The 20,700-nt window shown below is 43.1% G+C and overlaps 1 protein-coding gene across 1 annotated transcript in view; it reads left to right on the top strand.

Moving 5' to 3' along the window:
- Nucleotides 1-20,700, top strand: part of LOC142256808 (acidic phospholipase A2 homolog) — an 88,664-nt gene that overhangs the window by 60,134 nt on the left and 7,830 nt on the right. The window contains exons 3-4 of the mRNA XM_075328699.1: nt 13,114-13,258; nt 20,491-20,600. Of these exons, the coding sequence (XP_075184814.1) occupies nt 13,114-13,258; nt 20,491-20,600 (255 nt within the window). The remainder of the gene's footprint in view (nt 1-13,113; nt 13,259-20,490; nt 20,601-20,700) is intronic.

Here is a 20,700-nt window from a genome sequence, read left to right as displayed (position 1 = left end):
CATTCTATTTTCAGAGTAACCCTTCTCTATGAATTTATTAATAGGTTTTTCTTTATGTATATGGTATACATCATTAGAACTAAAGATATGTCTTGTTCTTAAAATCATTAAAACTTTGCAGGGCATTGAAACTGTTAAATCTAAGGTTATTGTTTTGGTCAGTGGGTTTGGAAAGCAAAATTGTAAAAAAGTTACCATTAGAGCGTTTGGAAATTTATACCTCCAAATAATGACTAGTATAGAGATCTATTCAAATTCGATTAGCTCATGGCACGAGTCATGGTAATCCATGAACCTATGGAGTTCAGTTTGAGAATCCTTCCCTATCCCCCAACATAATAAAAACATTGCCTAAATATCGGGTCATTAACAAAAAATTAGGTTTATACTCGGATATATGGCCAACATTATCCTCAAACATGATATGAAGATATCAGCATAACTTGGGGTGACAGGTGACCACATTGAGGAACCCTGTAAATGAAGATAATACCTATCATAATATTACCATTTTGAATATGGAACTAATTGAGGTAAACATGTTTTAAATGCATATTGAAACTGCTGTTTGTGCATTATTTTTTTAAATCTGTGAATGCACATTATTCTCAATCTCCATTTGATATTTTCTATCTATTATATTTTTTCCAGAACCACCATGAGTACATGAATGCATCAACAGAATCACCATTAGTGTAGGAATATATCACCAGAACTGCGATCAGAATATGAATACAGGTCTTTAGCCAACATTACTTCATAAACAAATGACCAGAAACAACATCAGTATATGAAAAGATCACCAAAACCAGAATTAGCACATTAATATAGGGCTAAAACAACCATCAGTACATGACTACACCGCCAGAACCACCATCAGTACATGAGAACAGGACCAGAACCACCATCAGTACATAAGAACAGGACCAGAACCACCATCACTACAGGAATATATCACCAGCAAACATCAGTACATGAATACAACATCAGAAACACCATCGGTATATGAATACACTAACAGAACCCCCATCAGCACATGAATACATCACCAGAACCACCATGAGTACATTAATACATTACCAGAACCACAATAAATACCTGAATACAACACCAGAACAATGATCAGCACATGAGTATAGGAATATCATAGCCAACATTATTACATGAATAAAGCATGAGATGCACCATCAGTATATAACTATAACATCAGAACCCATAATATGAAGTCAATTATACTTGACACTCAAATGGTGTTAAGATAAATTCTAAGTTTCATTTACAAACCAAGGTTGATATGAGATGTTTCAGTCACAATTAGACCTTAATCAGTACGTATTGCCAGGAGACATCTGTTTAGAGCATACTAGAGTGTGGCATCCACCGCTTTCTAAAGTGGGTATGGATATTACGGGTTTGGATCCAACTTTCCCCCCCCTCTACTGTAGAAGTGCCATGGTTTCTTGTCAAATATTACATCAGAAACAACATCAGTATTTGAATACATTGCCAAAACCACTATCAGTACATGAATACATAACAAGTAACATCATCAGTGCATGAATACATCACCAGATGCATCATCAGTACAGGAATACAACAGCGGACGCAACATCAGTACAGGAATACAAAACAAGAACTACCAAAAGTGCATTAACACATCACCAGATCTACTAATACTACATAAATGCAGCATAAGAGCGACCATCAGTACATGAATACAATCCCAGAACCACCATCAGTACATGACTACACCACAAAAAAACCCCATGTGTACACAAATTCATCACAAGAACCACAATCAGTACATGAATACAGCACCAGTACCATTACGTACATTACCAAGCTTAGAACTGCCACAAAGTGGTGTCAGTTCAGCCCTACATACAAGTGTATTCCATAAACAGGCAGCTCCCAGTACTACCTTAACAATGATAAGGAGATGATGATAGTAATAGTTGTTGTTATCAGACTGCAGACCCTGCAAGAACCACAGTGCGTTTACACTATCCGATAATAAATAACTGAATACTATCTGTCTAAACAGGCTGCCAGTCACCAAATACACAAGAAAAAAGTGTTCACTTATAAGGTGAAATTAATTTAAAAACTTGCTTAAATATCATCGTTCTCAGCAGCAGATCGTCATGTGTAAACCTGTGCTGCAGAGAACAATACAACTCTATGTGCAACGATTGATTATGTTACTGATCATTCTGAGCACAAAAAAGTGAGGTCGGCCAGTATAAATGATAGTCAATAAAAACCACAAATGCCCGATGTAAATACACCCTTAGATCCAGACACCTTACTAGTAACGTCTTCTCTGATTGGAGTTCTTCTCTTTGTCTTCTTCTCCATCTTGTCCAAATGCCATGATGACTTCTCACATGCACAGCTTGTCTCTGCAGACTTCCATCTTCTCCTGTCTTCTGCAGCAGAGATGAGCGAACCTGTTCGATAAAGGTTCAAATTCGGTACAAATCTTAGCCTGTTTGGCTCGGGCTCAGTAACCCGGAGCCCTGCCGCCGGGGCTGCTAGACAGTGAGTTTAGCTAGGGGTTTAATGATAGGTAGCTGAGATAGATAGGAGAGCGATAGTGTAGAATAAGGACATGCAGTGTTTGGTGAAAGCTGTGTGCCACAAATAGGCATTTAATGATAAAAATACGGATTGGTACTTGTCAGTTCCTGCTAAAGAGTTGCCAGTGAACCATCTAAATAGGTATTACTACTTATTATAGCCTGCTCCCATTTAGCCAGTGGATCAAGAGGAGGAGGAGAGACAGGAAGAGGCAGGGAATTTGTTTATAAAGGGGAAAGAAAGAGGAGGAGGAGAAGGAGAGACAGGAAGAGGCAGGGAATGGGTTTATAAAGGGGGAAGAAAGAGAAGGAGGAGAGACAGGAAGAGGCAGGGAATATGTTTATAAAGAGGAAAGAAAGAGGAGGAGGAAAGACAGGAAGAGGCAAGGAATATGTTTATAAAGGGGAAAGAAAGATGAGGAGGAGAGACAAGAAGAGACAGGGAATAGGTTTATAAAGGGGAAATAAAGAGGAGGAGAGACAGGAAGAGGCAGGGAATAGGTTTATAAAGGGGAAAGAAAGAGGAGGAGGAGAGACAGGAAGAGGCAGGGAATAGGTTTATAAAGGGGGAAGAAAGAAGAGGAGAGACAGGAAGAGGCAGGGAATGGGTTTATAACAGGGGAAGAAAGAAGAGGAGGAGAGACAGGAAGAGGCAGGGAAGAGGTTTATAAAGGAGGAAGAAAGAGGAGGAGGAGAAACAGGAAGAGGCAGGGAATAGGTTAATAAAGAGGGGAAGAAAGAGGAGGAGGAGAGACAGGAAGAGGCAGGGAATAGGTTTATAAAGAGGGGAAGAAAGAGGAGGAGAGACAAGAAGAGACAGGAAATAGGTTTATAAAGGGGGAAGAAAGAGGAGGAGAGACAGGAAGAGGCAGGGAAGAGGTTTATAAAGGAGGAAGAAAAAGGAGGAGAGACAGGAAGAGGCAGGGAATAGGTTTATAAAGGGGGAAGAAAGAGGAGGAGAGACAGAAAGAGGCAGGGAATGGGTTTATAAAGAGGGAAGAAAGAGGAGGAGAGACAGAAAGAGGCAGGGAAGAGGTTTATAAAGGAGGAAGAAAAAGGAGGAGAGACAGGAAGAGGCAGGGAATAGGTTTATAAAGGGGGAAGAAAGAGGAGGAGAGACAGGAAGAGGCAGGGAATGGGTTTATAAAGGGGGAAGAAAGAGGAGGAGGAGAGACAGAAAGAGGCAGGGAACAGGTTTTTAAAGAGGGGAAGAAAGAGGAGAAGAGACAAGAAGAGGCAGGGAAGAGGTTTATAAAGAGGGGAAGAAAGAGGAGGAGGAGAGACAAGAAGAGGCAGGGAACAGGTTTATAAAGGGGGAAGAAAGAGGAGGAGGAGAGACAAGAAGAGGCAGGAAATAGGTTTATAAAGGAAGAAGAAAGAGGAGGAGAGACAGGAAGAGGTAGAGAACATGTTTATAAAGGGGGAAGAAAGAGGAGGAAGAGAGACAGGAAGAGGTAGAAAACAGGTTTATAAAGGGGGAAGAAAGAGGAGGAGGAGAGACAGGAAGAGGTAGAGAACAGGTTTATAAAGGGGAAAAAAGAGGAGGAGGAGAGACAGGAAGAGGTAGAGAACAGGTTTTTAAAGGGGAAAAAAGAGGAGGAGGAGAGACAGGAAGAGGTAGAGAAAAGGTTTTTAAAGGGGGAAGAAAAAGGAGGAGGAGAGACAGGAAGAGGTAGAGAACAGGTTTATAAAGGGGGAAGAAAGAGGAGGAGAGACAGGAAGAGGTAGAGAACGGGTTTATAAAGGGGGAAGAAAGAGGAGGAGAGACAGGAAGAGGCAGGGAATGGGTTTATAACAGGGGAAGAAAGAGGAGGAGGAGAGACAGGAAGAGGCAGGAAATAGGTTTATAAAGAGGGGAGAAAGAGGAGGAGAGACAGGAAGAGGCAGGGAAGAGGTTTATAAAGGAGGAAGAAAGAGGAGGAGGAGAAACAGGAAGAGGCAGGGAATAGGTTTATAAAGAGGGGAAGAAAGAGGAGGAGAGACAAGAAGAGGCAGGAAATAGGTTTATAAAGGGGGAAGAAAGAGGAGGAGAGACAGGAAGAGGCAGGGAAGAGGTTTATAAAGGAGGAAGAAAAAGGAGGAGAGACAGGAAGAGGCAGAGAACAGGTTTATAAAGGGGGAAGAAAGAGGAGGAGAGACAGGAAGAGGCAGGGAATGGGTTTATAAAGAGGGAAGAAAGAGGAGGAGAGACAGGAAGAGGCAGGGAAGAGGTTTATAAAGGAGGAAGAAAAAGGAGGAGAGACAGGAAGAGGCAGGGAATAGGTTTATAAAGGGGGAAGAAAGAGGAGGAGAGACAGAAAGAGGCAGGGAATGGGTTTATAAAGAGGGAAGAAAGAGGAGGAGAGACAGGAAGAGGCAGGGAAGAGGTTTATAAAGGAGGAAGAAAAAGGAGGAGAGACAGGAAGAGGCAGGGAATAGGTTTATAAAGGGGGAAGAAAGAGGAGGAGAGACAGGAAGAGGCAGGGAATGGGTTTATAAAGGGGGAAGAAAGAGGAGGAGGAGAGACAGAAAGAGGCAGGGAACAGGTTTTTAAAGAGGGGAAGAAAGAGGAGAAGAGACAGGAAGAGGCAGGGAAGAGGTTTATAAAGGAGGAAGAAAAAGGAGGAGAGACAGGAAGAGGCAGGGAATAGGTTTATAAAGGGGGAAGAAAGAGGAGGAGAGACAGGAAGAGGCAGGGAATGGGTTTATAAAGGGGGAAGAAAGAGGAGGAGGAGAGACAGAAAGAGGCAGGGAACAGGTTTTTAAAGAGGGGAAGAAAGAGGAGAAGAGACAAGAAGAGGCAGGGAAGAGGTTTATAAAGAGGGGAAGAAAGAGGAGGAGGAGAGACAAGAAGAGGCAGGGAACAGGTTTATAAAGGGGGAAGAAAGAGGAGGAGGAGAGACAAGAAGAGGCAGGAAATAGGTTTATAAAGGAAGAAGAAAGAGGAGGAGAGACAGGAAGAGGTAGAGAACATGTTTATAAAGGGGGAAGAAAGAGGAGGAAGAGAGACAGGAAGAGGTAGAAAACAGGTTTATAAAGGGGGAAGAAAGAGGAGGAGGAGAGACAGGAAGAGGAAGAGAACAGGTTTATAAAGGGGAAAAAAGAGGAGGAGGAGAGACAGGAAGAGGTAGAGAACAGGTTTTTAAAGGGGAAAAAAGAGGAGGAGGAGAGACAGGAAGAGGTAGAGAAAAGGTTTTTAAAGGGGGAAGAAAAAGGAGGAGGAGAGACAGGAAGAGGTAGAGAACAGGTTTATAAAGGGGGAAGAAAGAGGAGGAGAGACAGGAAGAGGTAGAGAACGGGTTTATAAAGGGGGAAGAAAGAGGAGGAGAGACAGGAAGAGGCAGGGAATGGGTTTATAACAGGGGAAGAAAGAGGAGGAGGAGAGACAGGAAGAGGCAGGAAATAGGTTTATAAAGAGGGGAGAAAGAGGAGGAGAGACAGGAAGAGGCAGGGAAGAGGTTTATAAAGGAGGAAGAAAGAGGAGGAGGAGAAACAGGAAGAGGCAGGGAATAGGTTTATAAAGAGGGGAAGAAAGAGGAGGAGAGACAAGAAGAGGCAGGAAATAGGTTTATAAAGGGGGAAGAAAGAGGAGGAGAGACAGGAAGAGGCAGGGAAGAGGTTTATAAAGGAGGAAGAAAAAGGAGGAGAGACAGGAAGAGGCAGGGAATAGGTTTATAAAGGGGGAAGAAAGAGGAGGAGAGACAGGAAGAGGCAGGGAATGGGTTTATAAAGGGGGAAGAAAGAGGAGGAGGAGAGACAGAAAGAGGCAGGGAACAGGTTTTTAAAGAGGGGAAGAAAGAGGAGAAGAGACAGGAAGAGGCAGGGAAGAGGTTTATAAAGGAGGAAGAAAAAGGAGGAGAGACAGGAAGAGGCAGGGAATAGGTTTATAAAGGGGGAAGAAAGAGGAGGAGAGACAGGAAGAGGCAGGGAATGGGTTTATAAAGGGGGAAGAAAGAGGAGGAGGAGAGACAGAAAGAGGCAGGGAACAGGTTTTTAAAGAGGGGAAGAAAGAGGAGAAGAGACAAGAAGAGGCAGGGAAGAGGTTTATAAAGAGGGGAAGAAAGAGGAGGAGGAGAGACAAGAAGAGGCAGGGAACAGGTTTATAAAGGGGGAAGAAAGAGGAGGAGGAGAGACAAGAAGAGGCAGGAAATAGGTTTATAAAGGAAGAAGAAAGAGGAGGAGAGACAGGAAGAGGTAGAGAACATGTTTATAAAGGGGGAAGAAAGAGGAGGAAGAGAGACAGGAAGAGGTAGAAAACAGGTTTATAAAGGGGGAAGAAAGAGGAGGAGGAGAGACAGGAAGAGGAAGAGAACAGGTTTATAAAGGGGAAAAAAGAGGAGGAGGAGAGACAGGAAGAGGTAGAGAACAGGTTTTTAAAGGGGAAAAAAGAGGAGGAGGAGAGACAGGAAGAGGTAGAGAAAAGGTTTTTAAAGGGGGAAGAAAAAGGAGGAGGAGAGACAGGAAGAGGTAGAGAACAGGTTTATAAACGGGGAAGAAAGAGGAGGAGAGACAGGAAGAGGTAGAGAACGGGTTTATAAAGGGGGAAGAAAGAGGAGGAGAGACAGGAAGAGGCAGGGAATGGGTTTATAACAGGGGAAGAAAGAGGAGGAGGAGAGACAGGAAGAGGCAGGAAATAGGTTTATAAAGAGGGGAGAAAGAGGAGGAGAGACAGGAAGAGGCAGGGAAGAGGTTTATAAAGGAGGAAGAAAGAGGAGGAGGAGAAACAGGAAGAGGCAGGGAATAGGTTTATAAAGAGGGGAAGAAAGAGGAGGAGAGACAAGAAGAGGCAGGAAATAGGTTTATAAAGGGGGAAGAAAGAGGAGGAGAGACAGGAAGAGGCAGGGAAGAGGTTTGTAAAGGAGGAAGAAAAAGGAGGAGAGACAGGAAGAGGCAGAGAACAGGTTTATAAAGGGGGAAGAAAGAGGAGGAGAGACAGGAAGAGGCAGGGAATGGGTTTATAAAGAGGGAAGAAAGAGGAGGAGAGACAGGAAGAGGCAGGGAAGAGGTTTATAAAGGAGGAAGAAAAAGGAGGAGAGACAGGAAGAGGCAGGGAATAGGTTTATAACGGGGGAAGAAAGAGGAGGAGAGACAGAAAGAGGCAGGGAATGGGTTTATAAAGAGGGAAGAAAGAGGAGGAGAGACAGGAAGAGGCAGGGAAGAGGTTTATAAAGGAGGAAGAAAAAGGAGGAGAGACAGGAAGAGGCAGGGAATAGGTTTATAAAGGGGGAAGAAAGAGGAGGAGAGACAGGAAGAGGCAGGGAATGGGTTTATAAAGGGGGAAGAAAGAGGAGGAGGAGAGACAGAAAGAGGCAGGGAACAGGTTTTTAAAGAGGGGAAGAAAGAGGAGAAGAGACAAGAAGAGGCAGGGAAGAGGTTTATAAAGAGGGGAAGAAAGAGGAGGAGGAGAGACAAGAAGAGGCAGGGAACAGGTTTATAAAGGGGGAAGAAAGAGGAGGAGGAGAGACAAGAAGAGGCAGGAAATAGGTTTATAAAGGAAGAAGAAAGAGGAGGAGAGACAGGAAGAGGTAGAGAACATGTTTATAAAGGGGGAAGAAAGAGGAGGAAGAGAGACAGGAAGAGGTAGAAAACAGGTTTATAAAGGGGGAAGAAAGAGGAGGAGGAGAGACAGGAAGAGGTAGAGAACAGGTTTATAAAGGGGAAAAAAGAGGAGGAGGAGAGACAGGAAGAGGTAGAGAACAGGTTTTTAAAGGGGAAAAAAGAGGAGGAGGAGAGACAGGAAGAGGTAGAGAAAAGGTTTTTAAAGGGGGAAGAAAAAGGAGGAGGAGAGACAGGAAGAGGTAGAGAACAGGTTTATAAAGGGGGAAGAAAGAGGAGGAGAGACAGGAAGAGGTAGAGAACAGGTTTATAAAGGGGGAAGAAAGAGGAGGAGAGACAGGAAGAGGCAGGGAATGGGTTTATAACAGGGGAAGAAAGAGGAGGAGGAGAGACAGGAAGAGGCAGGAAATAGGTTTATAAAGAGGGGAGAAAGAGGAGGAGAGACAGGAAGAGGCAGGGAAGAGGTTTATAAAGGAGGAAGAAAGAGGAGGAGGAGAAACAGGAAGAGGCAGGGAATAGGTTTATAAAGAGGGGAAGAAAGAGGAGGAGAGACAAGAAGAGGCAGGAAATAGGTTTATAAAGGGGGAAGAAAGAGGAGGAGAGACAGGAAGAGGCAGGGAAGAGGTTTATAAAGGAGGAAGAAAAAGGAGGAGAGACAGGAAGAGGCAGAGAACAGGTTTATAAAGGGGGAAGAAAGAGGAGGAGAGACAGGAAGAGGCAGGGAATAGGTTTATAAAGGGGGAAGAAAGAAGAGGAGAGACAGGAAGAGGCAGGGAATGGGTTTATAACAGGGGAAGAAAGAGGAGGAGGAGAGACAGGAAGAGGCAGGAAATAGGTTTATAAAGAGGGGAGAAAGAGGAGGAGAGACAGGAAGAGGCAGGGAAGAGGTTTATAAAGGAGGAAGAAAGAGGAGGAGGAGAGACAGGAAGAGGCAGGGAATAGGTTAATAAAGAGGGGAAGAAAGAGGAGGAGGAGAGACAGGAAGAGGCAGGGAATAGGTTTATAAAGAGGGGAAGAAAGAGGAGGAGAGACAAGAAGAGGCAGGAAATAGGTTTATAAAGGGGGAAGAAAGAGGAGGAGAGACAGGAAGAGGCAGGGAAGAGGTTTATAAAGGAGGAAGAAAAAGGAGGAGAGACAGGAAGAGGCAGAGAACAGGTTTATAAAGGGGGAAGAAAGAGGAGGAGAGACAGGAAGAGGCAGGGAATGGGTTTATAAAGAGGGAAGAAAGAGGAGGAGAGACAGGAAGAGGCAGGGAAGAGGTTTATAAAGGAGGAAGAAAAAGGAGGAGAGACAGGAAGAGGCAGGGAATAGGTTTATAAAGGGGGAAGAAAGAGGAGGAGAGACAGAAAGAGGCAGGGAATGGGTTTATAAAGAGGGAAGAAAGAGGAGGAGAGACAGGAAGAGGCAGGGAAGAGGTTTATAAAGGAGGAAGAAAAAGGAGGAGAGACAGGAAGAGGCAGGGAATAGGTTTATAAAGGGGGAAGAAAGAGGAGGAGAGACAGGAAGAGGCAGGGAATGGGTTTATAAAGGGGGAAGAAAGAGGAGGAGGAGAGACAGAAAGAGGCAGGGAACAGGTTTTTAAAGAGGGGAAGAAAGAGGAGAAGAGACAAGAAGAGGCAGGGAAGAGGTTTATAAAGAGGGGAAGAAAGAGGAGGAGGAGAGACAAGAAGAGGCAGGGAACAGGTTTATAAAAGGGGAAGAAAGAGGAGGAGGAGAGACAAGAAGAGGCAGGAAATAGGTTTATAAAGGAAGAAGAAAGAGGAGGAGAGACAGGAAGAGGTAGAGAACATGTTTATAAAGGGGGAAGAAAGAGGAGGAAGAGAGACAGGAAGAGGTAGAAAACAGGTTTATAAAGGGGGAAGAAAGAGGAGGAGGAGAGACAGGAAGAGGTAGAGAACAGGTTTATAAAGGGGAAAAAAGAGGAGGAGGAGAGACAGGAAGAGGTAGAGAACAGGTTTTTAAAGGGGAAAAAAGAGGAGGAGGAGAGACAGGAAGAGGTAGAGAAAAGGTTTTTAAAGGGGGAAGAAAAAGGAGGAGGAGAGACAGGAAGAGGTAGAGAACAGGTTTATAAAGGGGGAAGAAAGAGGAGGAGAGACAGGAAGAGGTAGAGAACAGGTTTATAAAGGGGGAAGAAAGAGGAGGAGAGACAGGAAGAGGCAGGGAATGGGTTTATAACAGGGGAAGAAAGAGGAGGAGGAGAGACAGGAAGAGGCAGGAAATAGGTTTATAAAGAGGGGAGAAAGAGGAGGAGAGACAGGAAGAGGCAGGGAAGAGGTTTATAAAGGAGGAAGAAAGAGGAGGAGGAGAAACAGGAAGAGGCAGGGAATAGGTTTATAAAGAGGGGAAGAAAGAGGAGGAGAGACAAGAAGAGGCAGGAAATAGGTTTATAAAGGGGGAAGAAAGAGGAGGAGAGACAGGAAGAGGCAGGGAAGAGGTTTATAAAGGAGGAAGAAAAAGGAGGAGAGACAGGAAGAGGCAGAGAACAGGTTTATAAAGGGGGAAGAAAGAGGAGGAGAGACAGGAAGAGGCAGGGAATAGGTTTATAAAGGGGGAAGAAAGAAGAGGAGAGACAGGAAGAGGCAGGGAATGGGTTTATAACAGGGGAAGAAAGAGGAGGAGGAGAGACAGGAAGAGGCAGGAAATAGGTTTATAAAGAGGGGAGAAAGAGGAGGAGAGACAGGAAGAGGCAGGGAAGAGGTTTATAAAGGAGGAAGAAAGAGGAGGAGGAGAGACAGGAAGAGGCAGGGAATAGGTTAATAAAGAGGGGAAGAAAGAGGAGGAGGAGAGACAGGAAGAGGCAGGGAATAGGTTTATAAAGAGGGGAAGAAAGAGGAGGAGAGACAAGAAGAGGCAGGAAATAGGTTTATAAAGGGGGAAGAAAAAGGAGGAGAGACAGGAAGAGGCAGGGAAGAGGTTTATAAAGGAGGAAGAAAAAGGAGGAGAGACAGGAAGAGGCAGGGAATAGGTTTATAAAGGAGGAAGAAAGAGGAGGAGAGACAGGAAGAGGCAGGGAAGAGGTTTATAAAGAGGGGAAGAAAGAGGAGGAAAGACAAGAAGAGGCAGGAAATAGGTTTATAAAGGAGGAAGAAAAAGGAGGAGAGACAGGAAGAGGCAGGGAATAGGTTTATAAAGGAGGAAGAAAGATGAGGAGAGACAGGAAGAAGCAGGGAATGGGTTTATAAAGGGGGAAGAAAGAGGAGGAAGAGAGACAGAAAGAGGCAGGGAACAGGTTTTTAAAGAGGGGAAGAAAGAGGAGGAGAAGAGACAGGAAGAGGCAGGGAAGATGTTTATAAAGAGGGGAAGAAAGAGGAGGAGGAGAGACAAGAAGAGGCAGGGAACAGGTTTATAAAGGGGGAAGAAAGAGGAGGAGGAGAGACAAGAAGAGGCAGGAAATAGGTTTATAAAGGAAATAGAAAGAGGAGGAAAGACAGGAAGAGGTAGAGAACATGTTTATAAAGGGGGAAGAAAGAGGAGGAAGAGAGACAGGAAGAGGTAGAGAACAGGTTTATAAAGGGGGAAGAAAGAGGAGGAGAGACAGGAAGAGGTGGAGAACAGGTTTATAAAGGGGAAAAAAGAGGAGGAGGAGAGACAGGAAGAGGTAGTGAAAAGGTTTTTAAAGGGGGAAGAAAGAGGAGGAGGAGAGACAGGAAGAGGCAGAGAACAGGTTTATAAAGGGGAAAAAAGAGGAGGAGAGACAGGAAGAGGTAGAGAAAAGGTTTATAAAGCGGGGAGAAAGAGGAGGAGGAGAGACAGGAAGAGGTAGAGAACAGGTTTATAAAGGGGAAAGAAAGAGGAGGAGAGACAGGAAAAGGTAGAGAACAGGTTTATAAAGGGCGAAAGCAGTAGGAAGAGAGTGGAATCATTGGCTAGAACAAAACAGAGGGAAGGGAGAAATTACATGGGACGACCAGATTAACCCTTTACAGCGGGGCACAGTAGACAGGGGCACTCAGTTGTTTTGGTTTAGATTATTCAAAAAGTTATTTAAGGAATTAAGTTGTCCCTGCCAAATAAAAAGTATATCGTCGATATACCTATACCATAAGATAACATTGTCGGAACATCAGGACCTTCTGTATTAAGGACTCATTCTCCCACAGCCCCAGGAACAGATTAGCATATGAGGGCGCACAAGTGGCCCCCATTGCTGTGCCCTGGATCTGAAGGAAAAAGCGGTCCATAAACACAAAATTATTATTTTTCAATAAAAAATCAAGCACAGTAATGATGAATTTGATGAGATCATTGCGCAGGTAGGTCATAATGAGAAAGGCTCTAGATGCTGAGGGTCTTCTATACTATGGGTGGTGTGGAGGGCAGTCCAGATTACAGGAAAGATTTGTAAACGTTTTCCAGTGACTTGTTTTATCCTGGAAAAATTGATATTTCTAGATATCATTATAAGAAAATAAACATTACAGGAGGATATTTAATCCTTCTTATTTTAGAATAAATCATCTTCACCCCATTAAAAAAAGGAGATTCCTCCTATTGTTTGTGTTATCGAGGAATATTCGCAGGAGCTTTGTGTGAGAAGAACAATGTGGAGCGATCACCTCTACTCCATTGTTGTCCCAGGATCACATGCCCAGTACAGGTAAGGGTTAATAATATTCCCTACACTGTCACCCGATCATATGATGCTGGTATCAGGTAAGAAGCCCCCGGGCACCAATAGCAGACAGCGCTCTGCAGCGCCCCCCAGTGGTGGGAATATCAGGAGGATATAATCCCCGGTGGGATCTGCTGGTCTTCCAGATGGTCTTCTCCTGGATCTTCCCCGTCTGTCTCCGGGGCACAATGCTCTCCTCTCTGCTGCTCCTCCTTAGTCTCGGTAAGTCCTGAGATTCTCCGCTCCTCTCCGGTAATGGGAATATAGTAGGGAGCGATCTCCAGGCAGATCCCTGATCAGAGGAGGAAGATTCCCGGTAACATCCGTCATTCCCGGTGACTGCGCCGCTCCGTGTAACCACAAGGTGACCATGGCTTTATCTTCTAGTGTCGGTGGAAGGAGCCAGAATTAATCGCAAAGATTTCCAAACAATGCTTAACGAAACATCAAACAAAGAGATGATAGAGGCGCTGCCCCGGGGCTGTTTATGTGCAGAAACCGCAAATAATAAGACAATGCGCGAACTAACAAGGTAAGAGAAATTATATACAATAATAGATATCACCTGCAGTCCTATGTAACACCACAGAAAACACAGTGATATCTCTCTGAGTACAGATAATGTAGTAGATGTCACCTGCAGTCCTATGTAACACCACAGATAACACAGTGATATCTCTCTGAGTACAGATAATGTAGTAGATGTCACCTGCAGTCCTATGTAACACCACAGATAACACAGTGATATCTCTCTGAGTACAGATAATCTAGTGATGTCACCTGCAGTCCTATGTAACACCACAGATAACACAGTGATATCTCTCTGAGTACAGCTAATGTAGTAGATATCACCTGCAGTCCTATGTAACACCACAGATAGCACAGTGATATCTCTCTGAGTACAGATAATGTAATAGATGTCACCTGCAGTCCTATGTAACACCACAGATATCACAGTGATATCTCTGAGTACAGATAATGTAGTAGATGTCACCTGCAGTCCTATGTAACACCACAGATAACAGTGATATCTCTCTGAGTACAGATAATGTAGTAGATGTCACCTGAAGTCCCATGTAACACCACAGATAACACAGTGATATCTCTGAGTACAGATAATGTAGCAGATGTCACCTGCAGTCCTATGTAACACCACAGATAACACAGTGATATCTCTCTGAGTACAGATAATGTAGTAGATGTCACCTGCAGTCCCATGTAACACCACAGATAACACAGTGATATCTCTGAGTACAGATAATGTAGCATATGTCACCTGCAGTCCTATGTAACACCACAGATAACAGTGATATCTCTGAGTACAGATAATGTAGTAGATGTCTCCTGCAGTCCTATGTAACACCACAGATAACAGTGATATCTCTGAGTACAGATAATGTAGTAGATGTCACCTGCAGTCCTATGTAACACCACAGATAACACAGTGATATCTCTGAGTACAGATAATGTAGTAGATGTCACCTGCAGTCCTATGTAACACCACAGATAACACAGTGATATCTCTGAGCACAGATAATGTAGTAGATGTCACCTGCAGTCCTATGTAACACCACAGATAACAGTGATATCTCTGAGCACAGATAATGTAGTAGATGTCACCTGCAGTCCTATGTAACACCACAGATAACAAAGGGATATCTCTCTGAGTACAGATAATGTAGTAGATGTCTCCTGCAGTCCTATGTAACACCACAGATAACAGTGATATCTCTGAGTACAGATAATGTAGTAGATGTCACCTGCAGTCCTATGTAACACCACAGATAACACAGTGATATCTCTGAGTACAGATAATGTAGTAGATGTCACCTGCAGTCCTATGTAACACCACAGATAACACAGTGATATCTCTGAGCACAGATAATGTAGTAGATGTCACCTGCAGTCCTATGTAACACCACAGATAACACAGGGATATCTCTCTGAGTACAGATAATGTAGTAGATGTCTCCTGCAGTCCTATGTAACACCACAGATAACACAGTGATCTCTCTGAATGCAGATAATGTAGTAGATGTCACCTGCAGTCCCATGTAACACCACAGATAACACAGTGATATCTCTGAGTACAGATAATGTAGCATATGTCACCTGCAGTCCTATGTAACACCACAGATAACAGTGATATCTCTGAGTACAGATAATGTAGTAGATGTCACCTGCAGTCCTATGTAACACCACAGATAACACAGTGATATCTCTCTGAGTACAGATAATGTAGTAGATGTCACCTGCAGTCCTATGTAACACCACAGATAACACAGTGATATCTCTCTGAGTACAGATAATGTAGTAGATGTCACCTGCAGTCCTATGTAACACCACAGATAACACAGTGATATCTCTCTGAGTACAGATAATGTAGTAGATGTCACCTGCAGTCCTATGTAACACCACAGATAACACAGTGATATCTCTCTGAGTACAGATAATGTAGTAGATGTCACCTGCAGTCCTATGTAACACCACAGATAACACAGTGATATCTCTGAGTACAGATAATGTAGTAGATGTCACCTGCAGTCCTATGTAACACCACAGATAACACAGTGATATCTCTGAGTACAGATAATGTAGTAGATGTCACCTGCAGTCCTATGTAACACCACAGATAACACAGTGATATCTCTGAGCACAGATAATGTAGTAGATGTCACCTGCAGTCCTATGTAACACCACAGATAACACAGGGATATCTCTCTGAGTACAGATAATGTAGTAGATGTCTCCTGCAGTCCTATGTAACACCACAGATAACACAGTGATCTCTCTGAATGCAGATAATGTAGTAGATGTCACCTGCAGTCCCATGTAACACCACAGATAACACAGTGATATCTCTGAGTACAGATAATGTAGCATATGTCACCTGCAGTCCTATGTAACACCACAGATAACAGTGATATCTCTGAGTACAGATAATGTAGTAGATGTCACCTGCAGTCCTATGTAACACCACAGATAACACAGTGATATCTCTCTGAGTACAGATAATGTAGTAGATGTCACCTGCAGTCCTATGTAACACCACAGATAACACAGTGATATCTCTCTGAGTACAGATAATGTAGTAGATGTCACCTGCAGTCCTATGTAACACCACAGATAACACAGTGATATCTCTCTGAGTACAGATAATGTAGTAGATGTCACCTGCAGTCCTATGTAACACCACAGATAACACAGTGATATCTCTCTGAGTACAGATAATGTAGTAGATGTCACCTGCAGTCCTATGTAACACCACAGATAACACAGTGATATCTCTGAGTACAGATAATGTAGTAGATGTCACCTGCAGTCCTATGTAACACCACAGATAACACAGTGATATCTCTGAGTACAGATAATGTAGTAGATGTCACCTGCAGTCCTATGTAACACCACAGATAACACAGTGATATCTCTCTGAGTACAGATAATGTAGTAGATGTCACCTGAAGTCCCATGTAACACCACAGATAACACAGTGATATCTCTGAGTACAGATAATGTAGCAGATGTCACCTGCAGTCCTATGTAACACCACAGATAACACAGTGATATCTCTCTGAGTACAGATAATGTAGTAGATGTCACCTGCAGTCCCATGTAACACCACAGATAACACAGTGATATCTCTGAGTACAGATAATGTAGCATATGTCACCTGCAGTCCTATGTAACACCACAGATAACAGTGATATCTCTGAGTACAGATAATGTAGTAGATGTCTCCTGCAGTCCTATGTAACACCACAGATAACAGTGATATCTCTGAGTACAGATAATGTAGTAGATGTCACCTGCAGTCCTATGTAACACCACAGATAACACAGTGATATCTCTGAGTACAGATAATGTAGTAGATGTCACCTGCAGTCCTATGTAACACCACAGATAACACAGTGATATCTCTGAGCACAGATAATGTAGTAGATGTCACCTGCAGTCCTATGTAACACCACAGATAACAGTGATATCTCTGAGCACAGATAATGTAGTAGATGTCACCTGCAGTCCTATGTAACACCACAGATAACAAAGGGATATCTCTCTGAGTACAGATAATGTAGTAGATGTCTCCTGCAGTCCTATGTAACACCACAGATAACAGTGATATCTCTGAGTACAGATAATGTAGTAGATGTCACCTGCAGTCCTATGTAACACCACAGATAACACAGTGATATCTCTGAGTACAGATAATGTAGTAGATGTCACCTGCAGTCCTATGTAACACCACAGATAACACAGTGATATCTCTGAGCACAGATAATGTAGTAGATGTCACCTGCAGTCCTATGTAACACCACAGATAACACAGGGATATCTCTCTGAGTACAGATAATGTAGTAGATGTCTCCTGCAGTCCTATGTAACACCACAGATAACACAGTGATCTCTCTGAATGCAGATAATGTAGTAGATGTCACCTGCAGTCCTATGTAACACCACAGATAACACAGTGATATCTCTGAGTACAGATAATGTAGTAGATGTCACCTGCAGTCCTATGTAACACCACAGATAACACAGTGATATCTCTGAGTACAGATAATGTAGTAGATGCCACCTGCAGTCCTATGTAACACCACAGATAATACAGTGATATCTCTGAGTACAGATAATGTAGTAGATGTCACCTGCAGTCCTATGTAACACCACAGATAACACAGTGATATCTCTCTGAGTACAGATAATGTAGTAGATGTCACCTGCAGTCCTATGTAACACCACAGATAACACAGTGATATCTCTCTGAGTACAGATAATGTAGTAGATGTCACCTGCAGTCCTATGTAACACCACAGATAACACAGTGATATCTCTCTGAGTACAGATAATGTAGTAGATGTCACCTGCAGTCCTATGTAACACCACAGATAACACAGTGATATCTCTGAGTACAGATAATGTAGTAGATGTCACCTGCAGTCCTATGTAACACCACAGATAACACAGTGATATCTCTGAGTACAGATAATGTAGTAGATGTCACCTGCAGTCCTATGTAACACCACAGATAACACAGTGATATCTCTCTGAGTACAGATAATGTAGTAGATGTCACCTGAAGTCCCATGTAACACCACAGATAACACAGTGATATCTCTGAGTACAGATAATGTAGCAGATGTCACCTGCAGTCCTATGTAACACCACAGATAACACAGTGATATCTCTCTGAGTACAGATAATGTAGTAGATGTCACCTGCAGTCCCATGTAACACCACAGATAACACAGTGATATCTCTGAGTACAGATAATGTAGCATATGTCACCTGCAGTCCTATGTAAAACCACAGATAACAGTGATATCTCTGAGTACAGATAATGTAGTAGATGTCTCCTGCAGTCCTATGTAACACCACAGATAACAGTGATATCTCTGAGTACAGATAATGTAGTAGATGTCACCTGCAGTCCTATGTAACACCACAGATAACACAGTGATATCTCTGAGTACAGATAATGTAGTAGATGTCACCTGCAGTCCTATGTAACACCACAGATAACACAGTGATATCTCTGAGCACAGATAATGTAGTAGATGTCACCTGCAGTCCTATGTAACACCACAGATAACAGTGATATCTCTGAGCACAGATAATGTAGTAGATGTCACCTGCAGTCCTATGTAACACCACAGATAACAAAGGGATATCTCTCTGAGTACAGATAATGTAGTAGATGTCTCCTGCAGTCCTATGTAACACCACAGATAACACAGTGATCTCTCTGAATGCAGATAATGTAGTAGATGTCACCTGCAGTCCTATGTAACACCACAGATAACACAGTGATATCTCTGAGTACAGATAATGTAGTAGATGTCACCTGCAGTCCTATGTAACACCACAGATAATACAGTGATATCTCTGAGTACAGATAATGTAGTAGATGTCACCTGCAGTCCTATGTAACACCACAGATAACACAGTGATATCTCTCTGAGTACAGATAATGTAGTAGATGTCACCTGCAGTCCTATGTAACACCACAGATAACAGTGATATCTCTGAGCACAGATAATGTAGTAGATGTCACCTGCAGTCCTATGTAACACCACAGATAACACAGGGATATCTCTCTGAGTACAGATAATGTAGTAGATGTCTCCTGCAGTCCTATGTAACACCACAGATAACACAGTGATATCTCTGAGTACAGATAATGTAGTAGATATCACCTGCAGTCCTATGTAACACCAGAGATAACACAGTGATATCTCTGAGTACAGATAATGTAGTAGATGTCACCTGCAGTCCTATGTAACACCACAGATAATACAGTGATATCTCTGAGTACAGATAATGTAGTAGATGTCACCTGCAGTCCTATGTAACACCACAGATAACACAGTGATATCTCTGAGTACAGATAATGTAGTAGATGTCACCTGCAGTCCTATGTAACACCACAGATAACACAGTGATATCTCTCTGAGTACAGATAATGTAGTAGATGTCACCTGCAGTCCTATGTAACACCACAGATAACAGTGATATCTCTGAGCACAGATAATGTAGTAGATGTCACCTGCAGTCCTATGTAACACCACAGATAACACAGGGATATCTCTCTGAGTACAGATAATGTAGTAGATGTCTCCTGCAGTCCTATGTAACACCACAGATAACACAGTGATCTCTCTGAATGCAGATAATGTAGTAGATGTCACCTGCAGTCCTATGTAACACCACAGATAACAGTGATATCTCTGAGTACAGATAATGTAGTAGATGTCACCTGCAGTCCTATGTAACAGCACAGATAATACAGTGATATCTCTGAGTACAGATAATGTAGTAGATGTCACCTGCAGTCCTATGTAACACCACAGATAACACAGTGATATCTCTCTGAGTACAGATAATGTAGTAGATGTCACCTGCAGTCCTATGTAACACCACAGATAACACAGTGATATCTCTCTGAGTACAGATAATGTAGTAGATGTCACCTGCAGTCCTATGTAACACCACAGATAACACAGTGATATCTCTGAGTACAGATAATGTAGTAGATGTCACCTGCAGTCCTATGTAACACCACAGATAACACAGTGATATCTCTGAGTACAGATAATGTAGTAGATGTCACCTGCAGTCCTATGTAACACCACAGATAACACAGTGATATCTCTCTGAGTACAGATAATGTAGTAGATGTCACCTGCAGTCCTATGTAACACCACAGATAACACAGTGATATCTCTCTGAGTACAGATAATGTAGTAGATGTCACCTGCAGTCCTATGTAACACATCAATCATTTTCACTATATACAAGCCCTCACAGTCCAATGAATGGACATAAAAGCTGCAGATATCAGAGAATGGCGACACAGACTCAGAATTTTTTAGACAAAAGAAAATAAAGGTAAAACGTTTCCTCTTTGCGGTCGCTCTGGAGATTTCTGCTTCCGGTCGTTGTTACTGAAAAAAAAAAAAAAAATCAGCAAAAAAATTCCCTAAAAAGCGATGGAGGAAACACATTCACAATTAGAATTTTTGGAATCATTCAGTTCCGCAGCTCCTCCCCCACAATGACAGGAGGTCACATGGTCCGGGTAGAAGAAGAAAAAGCGAGGAAACAATGAAAGTCCAAAAAGGAAAAATCACCCAGACATGAAAGGGTTAATAGTTTTGGTCTCCTGTGGACCAGCAGGACTTTTTCTGCCGCCCTCAGCTCTAATGTCCGGCGTGAATAGTTTCGCCCCTGGTGACCGCTCTTCTCTCCTCTCCTCTCCTCTTTCAGGTGCTGTATATTACAATGCCGCTGCTATAAATCTTCTTTCTGGATTAAGATCTGTCGTCCATATTCTCAGCGTTACTCTTACACCCCTAGTAATGGGGTCATCACCTGCGGTAAGTCCGGGGGTCTCCTCGGGGTCAGGACACCCCTAGTAATGAGACCATCACCTGCGGTAAGTCCGGGGGTCTCCTTGGGGTCAGGACACTCCTAGTA

The sequence above is a fragment of the Anomaloglossus baeobatrachus genome, chromosome 11 (assembly GCF_048569485.1).
Source record: "Anomaloglossus baeobatrachus isolate aAnoBae1 chromosome 11, aAnoBae1.hap1, whole genome shotgun sequence".
Classification (NCBI taxonomy): domain Eukaryota; kingdom Metazoa; phylum Chordata; class Amphibia; order Anura; family Aromobatidae; genus Anomaloglossus; species Anomaloglossus baeobatrachus.
This window is presented reverse-complemented; position numbering and strand designations above follow the sequence as displayed.